At 66.3% G+C, this 13,218-nt stretch overlaps 1 protein-coding gene across 3 annotated transcripts in view; it reads left to right on the forward strand.

The window, feature by feature from the left end:
* Positions 1-13,218, forward strand: part of CHD3 (chromodomain helicase DNA binding protein 3) — a 66,899-nt gene that overhangs the window by 10,854 nt on the left and 42,827 nt on the right. For 2 of the 3 annotated variants that reach the window (XM_072920593.1, XM_072920595.1), the window contains exons 4-11: positions 1,607-1,731; positions 2,965-3,203; positions 4,270-4,400; positions 5,859-5,994; positions 6,118-6,180; positions 7,509-7,687; positions 9,314-9,544; positions 11,485-11,682. In XM_072920593.1, the coding sequence (XP_072776694.1) occupies positions 1,607-1,731; positions 2,965-3,203; positions 4,270-4,400; positions 5,859-5,994; positions 6,118-6,180; positions 7,509-7,687; positions 9,314-9,544; positions 11,485-11,682 (1,302 nt within the window). The remainder of the gene's footprint in view (positions 1-1,606; positions 1,732-2,964; positions 3,204-4,269; positions 4,401-5,858; positions 5,995-6,117; positions 6,181-7,508; positions 7,688-9,313; positions 9,545-11,484; positions 11,683-13,218) is intronic. The other variant, XM_072920594.1, reaches the window with a different exon arrangement.

Consider the following 13,218-nt stretch of genomic DNA (forward strand, 5'->3'; position numbering starts at 1 on the left):
GGCACTGGGGGATCCCCCGGTCCTGCCCGGTGTGGGGAACTGGGGGTGCTGGGGGGGGTCATGGGGGTCCTGATAGCTGTGGAGGGGTTATGGCACCATGTGGGGTTCTCCTGGGGGTCCCCACACCTGTGTGGGGTCCTCATGGGGGTCCCAGCGCCTTTGTGGGGTTCTCCTGGGGGTCCCAACACCTGTGTGGGGTCCTCATGTGGGTCCCAACACCTGTGTGGGGTCCTCATGGGGGTCCCAGCACCTGTGTGGGGTCCTCATGGGGGTCCTGATACCTGTGTGGGGTCCTCATGTGGGTCCCAGCGCCTTTGTGGGGTTCTCCTGGGGGTCCCAACACCTGTGTGGGGTTCTCCTGGGGGTCCCTACACCTGTGTGGGGTCCTCATGGGGGTCCTGATACCTGTGGGGGGTTCTTATGGGGGGTCCCAGCACCTGTGTGGGGTTCTCATGGGGGTCCCATCACCTGTGTGGGGTCCTCATGGGGGTCGTGATACCTGTGTGGGGTCCTCATGGGGGTCGTGATACCTGTGTGGGGTCCTCATGTGGGTCCCAGCACCTTTGTGGGGTTCTCCTGGGGGTCCCAACACCTGTGTGGGGTCCTCATGGGGGTCCCATCACCTGTGTGGGGTTTTTCATGGGGGTCCCAGCACCTGTGTGGGGTCCTCATGGGGGTCCCAGCACCTGTGTGGGGTCCTCATGGGGGTCCCAGCACCTGTGTGGGGTCCTCATGGGGGTCCTGATACCTGTGTGGGGTCCTCATGGGGGTCCTGATACCTGTGTGGGGTCCTCATGGGAGTCCTGAGGGGTTCTATGACTGTTTAGGGTTCTCATGGGGGTCCCTACACCTGTGTGGGGTTCTCCTGGGGGTCCTGATAGCTGTGTGGGGTCCTCATGGGGGTCCCTACACCTGTGTGGGGTCTTCATGGGGGTCCTGATAGCTGTGTGGGGGTTATGGCACCGTGTGGGGTCCTCATGGGGGTCCCAACACCTGTGTGGGGTTCTCATGGGGGTCCCCACAGCTGTGTGGGGTCCTCATGGGGGTCCTGATACCTGTGTGGGGTCCTCATGGGGGTCCCAACACCTGTGTGGGGTTCTCATGGGGGTCCCAGCACCTGTGTGGGGTCCTCATGTGGGTCCCAGCACCTGTGTGGGGTTCTCATGGGGGTCCTGATACCTGTGTGGGGTTCTCATGGGGGTCCTGATACCTGTGTGGGGTTCTCATGGGGGTCCTGATACCTGTGTGGGGTTCTCATGGGGGTCCCAGCACCTGTGGGGGGTTCTGTCACTCCATGGGGTCCTCATGGGGGTCCCATCACTGTGTGGGTCCCTGTGGTGGTCCCCAAACCCCTTGGGTGCCCACAGGGTGGTCCCATCTCCCCTCTGCTCCTCGTGGGGGTCCCATCAGCCCCGTGGGGTCCTTCAGGGGTCCCGACAAGTGACGTGTGTCCTTCTCCTCCTCCTGCCCCTGCTCCCGTGTCCCCCATGTCCCCGGTGTCCCCTGGTGTCCCCCCGTGTCCCCCGTGTCCCCCCATGTCCCCCGTGTCCCCGGTGTCCCCCGGTGTCCCCTGATGTCCCCCGGTGTCCCCCGTGTCCCCGAGCAGGCGGTGGAGCAGAAGTCCTCGGCGCAGCTGCTGGGGGCCTGGGGGCTGGAGGACGTGGACCACGTCTTCACCGAGGAGGATTATCACACCCTCACCAACTACAAGGCCTTCAGCCAGTTCATGAGGTGGGGCTGGGGGCACCCCGGGGCTCCTGGGGGGCACCCTGGGTGTTTGGGGAGCACCCTGAGGGTCCCTCTGGGTCTTTGGGGGGCACCCTGAGGGTCCCTCTGGGTGCTTGGGGGGCATCTCAGGGGTCCTGAGGGTCCCTCTGGGTGTTTGGGGGGCACCCTGAGGGTCCTGGGGGTGTTTGGGGGGTATCCTGGGGGTCCCTCTGGGTGCTTGGGGGGCACCTCAGGGGTCCTGGGGGTCCCTCTGGGTGTTTGGGGGGCACCCTGAGGGTCCCTCTGGGTGTTTGGGGGGCACCCTGAGGGTCCCTCTGGGTGTTTGGGGGGCACCCTGAGGGTGCTGGGGGTCCCTCTGGGTGTTTGGGGGGCACCCTGAGGGTCCCTCTGGGTGTTTGGGGGGCACCTCAGGGGTCCTGGGGGTCCCTCTGGGTGTTTGGGGGGCACCCTGAGGGTCCCTCTGGGTGTTTGGGGGGCACCTCACGGGTCCTGGGGGTCTCTCTGGGTGTTTGGGGGGCACCCTGAGGGTCCCTCTGGTATTTGGGGGGCACCCTGAGGGTCCCTCTGGGTGTTTGGGGGCACCCCGGGGGTCCCTCTGGGTCTTTGAGGGGCACCCTGGGGGTCCTGGGGGTGTTTGGGGGGCACCCTGAGGGTCCCTCTGGGTGCTTGGGGGGCACCTCAGGAGTCCCGGGGGTTTGGGGGGGGTACACTGAGGGTCCCTTTGCGTGTTTGGGGACACTTTAGGGACCTGGTGGGGGACACCTGATGGTCCTGAGTGACCCCAGGGCTGTCCTGGGATCCTGAGTGACCACTGAGTGACCCCGGGGATCCTGAGTGACCCCAGGGCTGTCCTGGGATCCTGAGTGACCACTGAGTGACCACTGAGTGACCCCAGGGATCCTGAGTGACCTTGGGCCATCCCAGGATCCTGAGTGACCGCAGGGATCCTGAATGACCCCAGGGCCACCCCGAGATCCTGAGTGACCTCAGGGTTGTCCAGGGATCCCGAGTGTCCCCAGGGCCTCCCCTAGATTCTGAATGACCCCAGGGATCCTGAGTGACCCCAGGGATCCTGAATGACCCCAGGGCCACCCCGAGATCCCGAGTGACCCTGGGCCCCCCCAGGCCGCTCTGTGGCCATCAGGCCACTCCGGCAGGGCCAGAGCCCTCCCTCCCTGCCCTCCCTGCTGACCCACACCCACCCCACCCCTCTGGACCCACACCCTCCCTCCGCAGGCCCCTGATCGCCAAGAAGAACCCCAAGATCCCCATGTCCAAGATGATGACCATCCTGGGGGCCAAGTGGAGGGAGTTCAGCGCCAACAACCCCTTCAAGGGCTCGGCCGCCGCCGTGGCCGCGGCCGCCGCCGCCGCAGCCGCCGCCGTGGCCGAGCAGGTGTCGGCCGCCGTGGCCGCCGTGGCCCCCGAGGCGCCGCCCCCGCCCCTGCGCAAGGCCAAGACCAAGGAGGGCAAAGGTGGGCAGGGGTCCCCACCCACCCCACCCTGGGGGGGGCTGGGGGTACCCCATGGGTCTGCGGGGTCACCCTCGGGTGGGTGGGGGTTACTGGGTGGGGGGTTTGGGGAGTTATGGGGGAAGTTGGGGGTCACTGGAGGGATTTGGGGGGTTACTGAGGGGGTTTTGGGGAGTTATGGGGGGAGTTGGGGGTCACTGGGGGGGTTTGGGGGGTTATTGAGGGCGTTTGGGGGGTTACTGGGGGGGGTTGGGGAGTTATTCAGGAGGTTTGAGGGAGTTATGGGGGGGTTTGTGGGTCACTGGGGGGTTTGGGGGGTTACTGAGGGGGTTTGGGGTGTTACTGGGGGGGTTTGGGGTGTTACTGAGGGGGTTTGGGGAGTTACTGGGGGGGTTTGGGGTGTTACTGAGGGGGTTTGGGGTGTTACTGAGGGGGTTTGGGGAGTTACTGGGGGGGTTTGGGGAGTTACTGGGGGGGTTTGGGGGTTACTGAGGGGGTTTGGGGGGTTACTGAGGGGTTTGGGGAGTTACTGGGGGGGGTTGGGGAGTTATAGGTGGGGTTTGGGGAGTTATGGGGAGGGTTGGGGGTCACTGGGGGGGTTTGGGGGGTTATGGGGGGGTTTGGGGAGTTACTGGGGGGGTTTGGGGAGTTACTGGGGGGAGTTGGGGGGGTTACTGAGGGGCTTTGGGGAGTTACTGAGGGGGTTTGGGGGGTTACTGAGGGGGTTTGGGGGTCACTGGGGGGATTTGGGGGGTTACTGAGGGGGTTTGGGGAGTTATGAGGGGAGTTGGGGGTCACTGGGGGGGTTTGGGGTATTACTGAGGGGGTTTGGGGAGTTACTGGGGTGGTTATATGGGGGGCCCTGGGATGGTTTGGGGTCCCTGTGGCGCTTTGGGGTTGGTGGAGGGGGGGTCCCTGTGGCGCTTTGGGGTCCCTGTGGTGGTTTGGGGTCCCTGTGGCGCTTTGGGGTCCCTGAGGCAGTTTGGGGTCCCTGTGGCGCTTTGGGGTCCCTGAGGTGGTTTGGGGTCCCTGTGGCACTTTGGGGTCCCTGACCCCCCGTGCCCCCCAGGCCCCGGGCACAAGAAGCGCAGCAAGAGCCCGCGGGTGCCCGAGCTGAAGAGGAAGATGAAGGGCAGGAAGATGGCCCCGCTCAAGATCAAACTGGGAGTACTGGGAGGCAAACGCAAGAAGAGCAGCTCGGTGAGTGCCCCTGAGGGGCACTGGGAGCACTGGGGGACAGGGCAGGGGGGGAATGGGGACACTGGGATAACTGGGGGACAGGGCAGGGGGCACTGGGGGCACTGGGGGACAGGGCAGGGGGTATTTGGGGACACTGGGATAACTGGGGGACAGGGCAGGGGGCACTGGGAGCACTGGGGGCACTGGGGGACACGGCAGGGCGGGAATGGGGACACTGGGATAACTGGGGGACAGGGCAGGGCGGGAATGGGGACACTGGGGGACAGGGCAGAGGGCACTGGGAGCACTGGGATAACTGGGGGACAGGGCAGGGGGCACTGGGGACACTGGGGGACAGGGCAGGGGGGGAATGGGGACACTGGGGGACACGGCAGGGGGCACTGGGGGCACTGGGGGACAGGGCAGGGGGCACTGGGAGCACTGGGGGACAGGGCAGGGGGGGAATGGGGACACTGGGGGACAGGGCAGGGGACACTGGGAGCACTGGGGGACAGGGCAGGGGGCACTGGGGGCACTGGGGGACAGGGCAGGGGGCACTGGGGGCACTGGGGGACAGGGCAGGGGGCACTGGGGGCACTGGGGGACAGGGCAGGGGGCACTGGGGGCACTGGGAGCACTGGGGGACACGGCAGGGGGCACTGGGGACACTGGGGGACAGAGCAGGGGGGAATGGGGACACTGGGGACAGGGTAGGGGGCACTGGGGGCACTGGGAGCACTGGGGGACACGGCAGGAGGGGAATGGGAGCACTGGGGGACACGGCAGGGGGGAATGGGGACACTGGGGGGCAGGGCAGGGGGCACTGGGGGCACTGGGGGCACTGGGGGACAGGGCAGGGGGCACTGGGAGCACTGGGGGTGGGGACACCCAGGGACAGTGTCACTGAGGATGGGCACATGGGCTGGGACACTTGTCCCTGATGTCCCCTTGTGACCCCATGTCCCTGCTGTCCCCACTGTCCCCTGGTGACCCCCCGTGACCCACTGCTGTCCCCGGTGACCCACTGCTGTCCCCACTGACCCACTGCTGTCCCCACTGTCCCCACTGACCCACTGCTGTCCCCATTGACCCGCTGCCATCCCCATTGACCCGCTGCTGTCCCCGGTGACCCGCTGCTGTCCCCATTGACCCGCTGCTGTCCCCATTGACCCACTGCTGTCCCCACTGTCCCCACTGACCCGCTGCTGTCCCCGCTGTCCCCACTGACCCGCTGCTGTCCCCACTGACCGCTGCTGTCCCCGCTGTCCCCACTGACCCGCTGCTGTCCCCGCTGTCCCCATTGACCCGCTGCTGTCCCCACTGACCGCTGCTGTCCCCGCTGTCCCCATTGACCCGCTGCTGTCCCTGCTGTCCCCGCTGACCGCTGCTGTCCCCACTGACCTGCTGCTGTCCCCGCTGTCCCCATTGACCCGCTGCTATCCCCGGTGACCCGCTGCTGTCCCCACTGTCCCCGTGCAGAGCGAGGACGCGGGCGAGGCTGAGGAGGAGTCGGACGCCGAGAGCCCCGGGGTGCTGGGGGCCACCCCCCGCCCCGACCCCACCACGCGCCTCAAGAAGCTCAAGAGGGGCCGCCCCGGGCGCAAGAAGAAGAAGGGTGAGCGTCCCCGAGCGTCCCCGAGTGTCCCCGAGCGTCCCCGGGTGCCACCACCGCCACCCCGCTGGGGATGGGGACGGCCGGGTGACGTCCCCGTGTCCCCTCCCCCGTCTCTCCTTGCAGCCCCCGGCGCCGGGCCGGGCCGGGAGCGCGGCCCCGCGGGGACGGGCGCGGCGCCCGCGCACGGTGAGACGCCCCAAGTGTCCCTAGGGTGTCACCCTGGGTCCCCGAGCCCCCACGGGTGTCCCCGCCCCGAGTGGGGGCCGCCGTCCTGTCTCTGTCTCCAGCCCGGTGGTGGTGGCTGGGGGGGTCCCCAGCCCCGGTGTCCTCTCAGGGGTGTCCCCAAGGTGTCCCCAGCCCTGTCCCCGTGTCCCCAGCCCTGTCCCTGTGTCCCCAGCCCTGTTCCCGTGTCCCCAGCCCTGTCCCCAAGGTGTCCCCAGCCCTGTCCCCATGTCTCCAGCCCTGTCCCCATGTCCCCAGCCCTGTCCCCGTGTCCCCACCCCTGTCCCTGTGTCCCCAGCCCTGTCCCCAGTGCCTCCATCCTGCTGTTCCCAGTGTGTCCCCATGTCCCCATCCCCAGTTCCCCCAATGTCCCCATGTCCCCATCCCTCTATTCCCAGTTCCCCCAGTTCCCCCAGTGTCCCTGTCCTGGTCCCCATGTCCCCATCTCTCTGTTCCTGGTGTCCCCATGTCCCCATCCCCAGTTCCCCCAGTGTCCCCATGTCCCCCTGCCTGTCCCCAGTGTCCCCAATGTCCCCATGTCCTCATCCCCAGTTCTCCCAGTGTCCCCATGTCCCCATACCTGTCTGCAGTGCCCCCATCTCTCTGTCCCCAGTTCCCCCACTGTCACCATGTCCCCATCCCCAGTTCCTCCAGTGTCCCCATGTCCCCATCCCTGTCCCCAGTGTCCCCATCCCTGTCCCCAGTTCTCCCAGTGTCCCCATGTCCCCATCCCTATTCCCAATGTCCCCATGTCCCCATGCCTGTCCCCAGTTCCTCCAGTGCCCCCAGTGTCCTCATCCCCAGTTCCTCCAATGTCCCCATGTCCCCATGCCGGTCCCCAGTGTCCCCATCCCTGTCCCCAGTGTCCCCATCCCTGTCCCCAGTTCCCCCAGTGTCCCCATGTCCTCATCCCCAGCATCCCCATGCCTGTCCCCAGTGTCCCCATGTCCCCATCCCTGTCCCCAGTGCCCCCATCTCTCTGTCCCCAGTTCCCCTAGTGTCCCCATTTCCCCATCCCTCTATTCCCAGTTCCCCAGTGTCCCCATGTCCCCATCCCTATTCCCAGTGTCCCCATGTCCCTATCCCTGTGCCCAGTGTCCCCGTGTCCCCATGTCCCCATCCCTGTGCCCAGTGTCCCCATGTCCCCATGCCTGTCCCCATTGCCCCCACGAGCCGCCGTGGGTGCGGTGACCGTGGTGACAGCGGTGGCCGCAGTGACAGCGGTGGCCGCGGTGGCCACAGTGACAGCGGTGACATCGGTGACAGCAGTGACAGCGGTGCCGTCCCCGCAGGGCCGGGCCCGGAGGAGGAGGGCGATGGCTACGAGACGGACCACCAGGACTACTGCGAGGTGTGCCAGCAGGGCGGGGAGATCATCCTGTGCGACACCTGCCCCCGCGCCTACCACCTGGTGTGCCTGGACCCCGAGCTGGACCGCGCCCCCGAGGGACGCTGGAGCTGCCCCCACTGCGTGAGCGCCGCCCCGGGGCACGGGCAGGGACTGGGGGGCACTGGGAGGGGACTGGGAGGGAACTGGGAGGGCACTGGGGGCATCCTCAGGGCACTGGGAGGGCACTGGGAGGGAACTGGGAGGGCACTGGGGGCATCCTCAGGGCACTGGGAGGGCACTGGGGGCATCCTGAGAGGACTGGGAGAGCACTGGGAGGGCACTGGGGGCATCCTCAGGGCACTGGGAGGGCACTGAGGGCATCCTGAGAGGACTGGGAGAGGACTGGGAGGGCACTGGGGGCATCCTCAGGGCACTGGGAGGGGACTGGGAGGGAACTGGGAGGGACTGGGGGCATCCTCAGGGCACTGGGAGGGGACTGGGGGCATCCTGAGGGGACTGGGAGGGCACTGGGGGCATCCTGAGGGCCCTGGGAGGGCACTGGGGGCATCCTCAGGGCACTGGGGGACACTGGGGACATCCTGAGGGGACTGGGAGGGCACTGGGAGAGTACTGGGGACATCCTTGGGGCATTGGAAGGGGACTGGGGGCATCCTCAGGGGACTGGGAGGGCACTGGGAGGGTACTGGGGGCATCCTCAGGGCACTGGGAGGGCACTGGGAGGGTACTGGGGGCATCCTCAGGGCACTGGGAGGGCACTGGGGGCGTCCTGAGGGGACTGGGAGGGCACTGAGGGGCACTGGGAGCATCCTCAGGGGACTGGGAGAGGACTGGGAGGGCACTGGGGGCATCCTCAGGGCACTGGGAGGGGACTCGGGGGCACTGGGAGGGCACTGGGAGGGACTGGGGGCATCCTGAGGGCCCTGGAGGGCACTGAGGGCAGTTTGGGGCCGTTCCCTGGCAGTTTGGGGTGTCCAGGGGCTGTTTTGGGGTATCCAGGGGCTGTTTTGGGGCTGTTCCCTGGCAGTTTGGGGCCATTCCCTGGCAGTTTGGGGTGTCCAGGGGCTGTTTGGTCCTTCCCTGGTGCTCTGTCCGTCCCTGTGGGGCTGTTTTGGGGTCTCCAGGGGCTGTTTTGAGGTGTCCAGGGGCTGTTTTGGGGTCTCCAGGGGCTGTTTTGAGGTGTCCAGGGGCTGTTTTGGGGTCTCCAGGGGCTGTTTTGGGGTGTCCAGGGGCTGTTTTGGGCTCTCCAGGGGCTGTTTGGTCCTTCCCTGGTGCTCTGTCCGCCCCTGTGGGGCTGTTTTGGGGTCTCCAGGGGCTGTTTTGGGGTGTCCAGGGGCTGTTTTGGGCTCTCCAGGGGCTGTTTTGGGGTGTCCAGGGGCTGTTTTGGGCTCTCCAGGGGCTGTTTTGGGGTGTCCAGGGGCTGTTTTGGGCTCTCCAGGGGCTGTTTTGGGGTCTCCAGGGGCTGTTTTGGGGTCTCCAGGGGCTGTTTGGTCCTTCCCTGGCGCTCTGTCCGTCCCTGTGGGGCTGTTTTGGGGTCTCCAGGGGCTGTTTTGGGGTGTCCAGGGGCTGTTTTGGGGTCTCCAGGGGCAGTTTGGGGTCTCCAGGAGCTGTTTGGTCCTTCCCTGGTGCTCTGTCCGTCCCTGTGGGGCTGTTTTGGGGTGTCCAGGGGCTGTTTGGTCCTTCCCTGGTGCTCTGTCCGCCCCTGTGGGGCTGTTTTGGGGTCTCCCCTCTGACCCCGCCCGTCCCCAGGAGAAGGAGGGCGTGCAGTGGGAGGCCAAGGAGGAGGAGGAGGAGGAGGAAGAGGAGGAGGAGGAGGGCGAGAAGGAGGAGGAAGATGACCACATGGAGTACTGCCGCGTGTGCAAGGACGGCGGGGAGCTGCTGTGCTGCGACGCCTGCGTGTCCTCCTACCACATCCACTGCCTCAACCCGCCCCTGCCCGAGGTCCCCAACGGCGAGTGGCTCTGTCCCCGCTGCACGGTAACGGGGACACCGGGGCTGGGGGGCACGGGGACATGGGGGGTGTGGGGGGCACGGGGACATGGGGGGAAAATGGGGACATGGGGGGCACGGGGGCACCGGGGCTAGGGGGCACGGGGACATGGGGGGGAAACGGGGACACGGGGACATGGGGGGTGTGGGGGGCAAACGGGGACATGGGGGGGAAACGGGGACATGGGGGGTGTGGGGGACAGTGGGGACACTGGGGGTGTGGGGGGCAATGGGGACACCGGGAGTGTGGGGGACAGTGGGGGTGTGGGGGGGGAAACAGGGACACCGGGGGTGTGGGGGACAGTGGGGACACTGGGGGTGTGGGGGGGAAACAGGGACACCGGGGGTGTGGGGGGAAAACGGGGACATAGGGGGAAACGGGGACACCGGGGGTGTGGGGGGCAATGGGGACACCGGGGCTGTGGGGTGATATAGGGGCACTGGGGACATGGGGACACTGTGGGACATGGGGGGATATAGGTGCACTGGGGGACATGGGGATGCTGTGGGACGTGGGGGGATATAGGGACACTGGGGACATGGGGACACTGTGGGGACATGGGGTTATGGGGACATGGGGACATGGGGACACTGTGGGGACATGGGGGGATATAGGGGCACTGGGGACATGGGGACACTGTGGGACATGGGGTGATGGGGACATGACGCTGTGGGGACATGGGGTTATGGGGACATGGGGACACTATGGGGACATGGGGTTATGAGGATGTGGGGACACTGTGGGACATGGTGCCATGGGGACACTGTGACCACGGGGCCAGCGCAGGGCCCCACCTTGGGGCACAGCCCTATGCCCGTTCCCCTGGTGTCCCCAGGGTGTCCCCAGTGTCCCCAGCAGTATCCCCAGTGTCCCCAGTGTGTCCCCAGCGTGTCCCCAGTGTCCCCAGCAGTGTCCTCAGTGTGTCCCCAGTGTCCCCGGTGTCCCCAGTGTGTCCCCAGAGTGTCCCCAGCATGTCCCCACTGTCCCCAGCGTGTCCCCAGTATGTCCCCAGTGTGTCCCCAGTGTGTCCCCAGTGTGTCCCCAGCAGTGTCCCCAGCCTGTCCCCAGTGTCCCCAGCATGTCCCCAGTGTCCCCAGTGTCCCCAGCGTGTCCCCAGTGTCCCCAGTGTCCCCAGTGTCCCCAGCATGTCCCCAGTGTGTCCCCAGTGTCCCCAGTGTGACCCCAGCGTGTCCCAGCAGTGTTCCCAGTGTCCCCAGTGTGTCCCCAGCGTGTCCCCAGCGTGTCCCCAGTGTCCCCAGTGTCCCCGGTGTGTCCCCAGTGTCCCCAGCAGTGTCCCCCGCATGTCCCCAGTGTCCCCAGTGTCCCCAGCATGTCCCCAGTGTCCCCAGCGTGTCCCCAGTGTCCCCAGCATGTCCCCAGCAGTGTCCCCAGTGTCCCCAGTGTGTCCCCAGTGTCCCCAGCAGTGTCCCCAGCCTGTCCCCAGTGTCCCCAGCCTGTCCCCAGTGTCCCCAGACTGTCCCCAGTGTCCCCAGCCTGTCCCCAGTGTCCCCAGACTGTCCCCAGTGTGTCCCCAGCGTGTCCCCGGTGTCCCCAGTATCCCCAGTGTCCCCAGTGTCCCCAGTGTGTCCCCAGTGTCCCCAGCATGTCCCCAGTGTGTCCCCAGTGTGTCCCCAGCAGTGTCCCTAGCAGTGTCCCCAGCAGTGTCCCCAGCATGTCCCCAGTGTCCCCGGTGTCCCCAGCGTGTCCCCAGTGTGTCCCCAGCATGTCCCCAGTGTCCCCAGCGTGTCCCCAGTGTGTCCCCAGATTGTCCCCAGCATGTCCCCAGTGTCCCCAGCAGTGTCCCCAGCAGTGTCCCCAGCGTGTCCCTAACAGTGTCCCCAGTGTCCCCAGCAGTGTCCCCGGTGTCCCCAGCGTGTCCCCAGTGTCCCCAGTGTCCCCAGTGTCCCCAGCATGTCCCTGTCCGCAGTGCCCGGTGCTGAAGGGGCGCGTGCAGAAGATCCTGTACTGGCGCTGGGGGGAGCCCCCCGCCCCCGTGGCCCCCCCCGGCGCCCCCCAGGCCCAGGAGGGGCCCCCCCAGGCCCTGCAGGGCCGCTCCGAGCGCGAGTTCTTCGTCAAGTGGGTGGGGCTGTCCTACTGGCACTGCTCCTGGATCAAGGAGCTGCAGGTACGCCTGGGGCACCCCAAAACATCCCCCAAAATCCTGGGGGGCACCCCAAAAACCTGGGGAGCACCTCAAAAAACTGGGGGGAACCTCAAAGTATGGGGGAACACCTCCAAGTATGGGGGAGCACCTGGGGGCTGTCCTACTGGCACTGCTCCTGGATCAAGGAGCTGCAGGTACGCCTGGGGCACCCCAAAACATCCCCCAAAATCCTGGGGGGCACCCCAAAAACCGGGGGGGCACCTCAAAGTATGGGGGAGCACCTCAAAGTATGGGGGAGCACCTGGGGGCTGTCCTACTGGCACTGCTCCCGGATCAAGGGGCTGCAGGTACGCCTGAGCACCCCAAAATCCTGGGAGGCACCCCAAAATCCTGGGGGGCACCCCAAAAACCTGGGGGGCACCTCAAAGTATGGGGGAGCTCCTGGGGGCTGTCCTACTGGCACTGCTCCTGGATCAAGGAGCTGCAGGTACGCCTGGGCACCCCAAAATCCTGGGGGGCACCCCAAAAACCTGGGGGGTACCCCAAAAACCTGGGGGGTACCCCAAAATCCTGGGGGGAACCTCAAAGTATGGGGGAACACCTCAAAGTATGGGGGAACACCTGGGGGCTGTCCTACTGGCACTGCTCCTGGATCAAGGAGCTGCAGGTACGCCTGGGCACCCCAAAACATCCCCCAAAATCCTGGGGGGCACCCCAAAATCCTGGGGGGCACCCCAAAAACCGGGGGGAGCACTTCAAAGTATGGGGGTGCACCTGGGGGCTGTCCTACTGGCGCTGCTCCTGGATCAAGGAGCTGCAGGTACGCCTGGGCACCCCAAAACATCCCCCAAAATCCTGGGGGGCACCCCAAAATCCTGGGGGGCACCCCAAAAACCTGGGGGGACACCCCAAAAACCTAGGGGGTGCCTCAAAGTATGGGGGGGCACCTCAAAGTATGGGGGAGCACCTCAAAGTATGGGGGAGCACCTGGGGGCTGTCCTACTGGCGCTGCTCCTGGATCAAGGAGCTGCAGGTACGCCTGGGGCACCCCAAAACATTCCCCAAAATCCTGGGGGGCACCCCAAAATCCTGGGGGGCACCTCAAAAACCGGGGGGGCACCTCAAAGAATGGGGGAGCACCTGCAAGCTGTCCTACTGGCACTGCTCCTGGATCAAGGAGCTGCAGGTACGCCTGGGGCACCCCAAACTCCTGGGGGGCACCCCAAAAACCTGGGGGGGCACCCCAAAATCCTGGGGGGCACCTCAAAGTATGGGGGAGCACCTCAAAGTATGGGGGTGTACCTGGGGGCTGTCCTACTGGCACTGCTCCTGGATCAAGGAGCTGCAGGTACGCCTGGGGCACCCCAAAACATCGGGGGGGACCCCAAAAACCTGGAGGAACACCCAAAAGTAGGCAGGGACAACTTGGACAACTTGGAGGGGCTGAACTTTGAAGTGCTCCCCTCTAACTTTGGGGTTTTCTCCTCTAACTTTGGGGTGTCCCTTCTAACTTTGGGGTTTTCTCCTCTAACTTTGGGGTTTTTCCCTCTAACTTTG

Source organism: Taeniopygia guttata, chromosome 32, assembly GCF_048771995.1.
Source record: "Taeniopygia guttata chromosome 32, bTaeGut7.mat, whole genome shotgun sequence".
Taxonomy (NCBI): Eukaryota; Metazoa; Chordata; class Aves; order Passeriformes; family Estrildidae; genus Taeniopygia; species Taeniopygia guttata.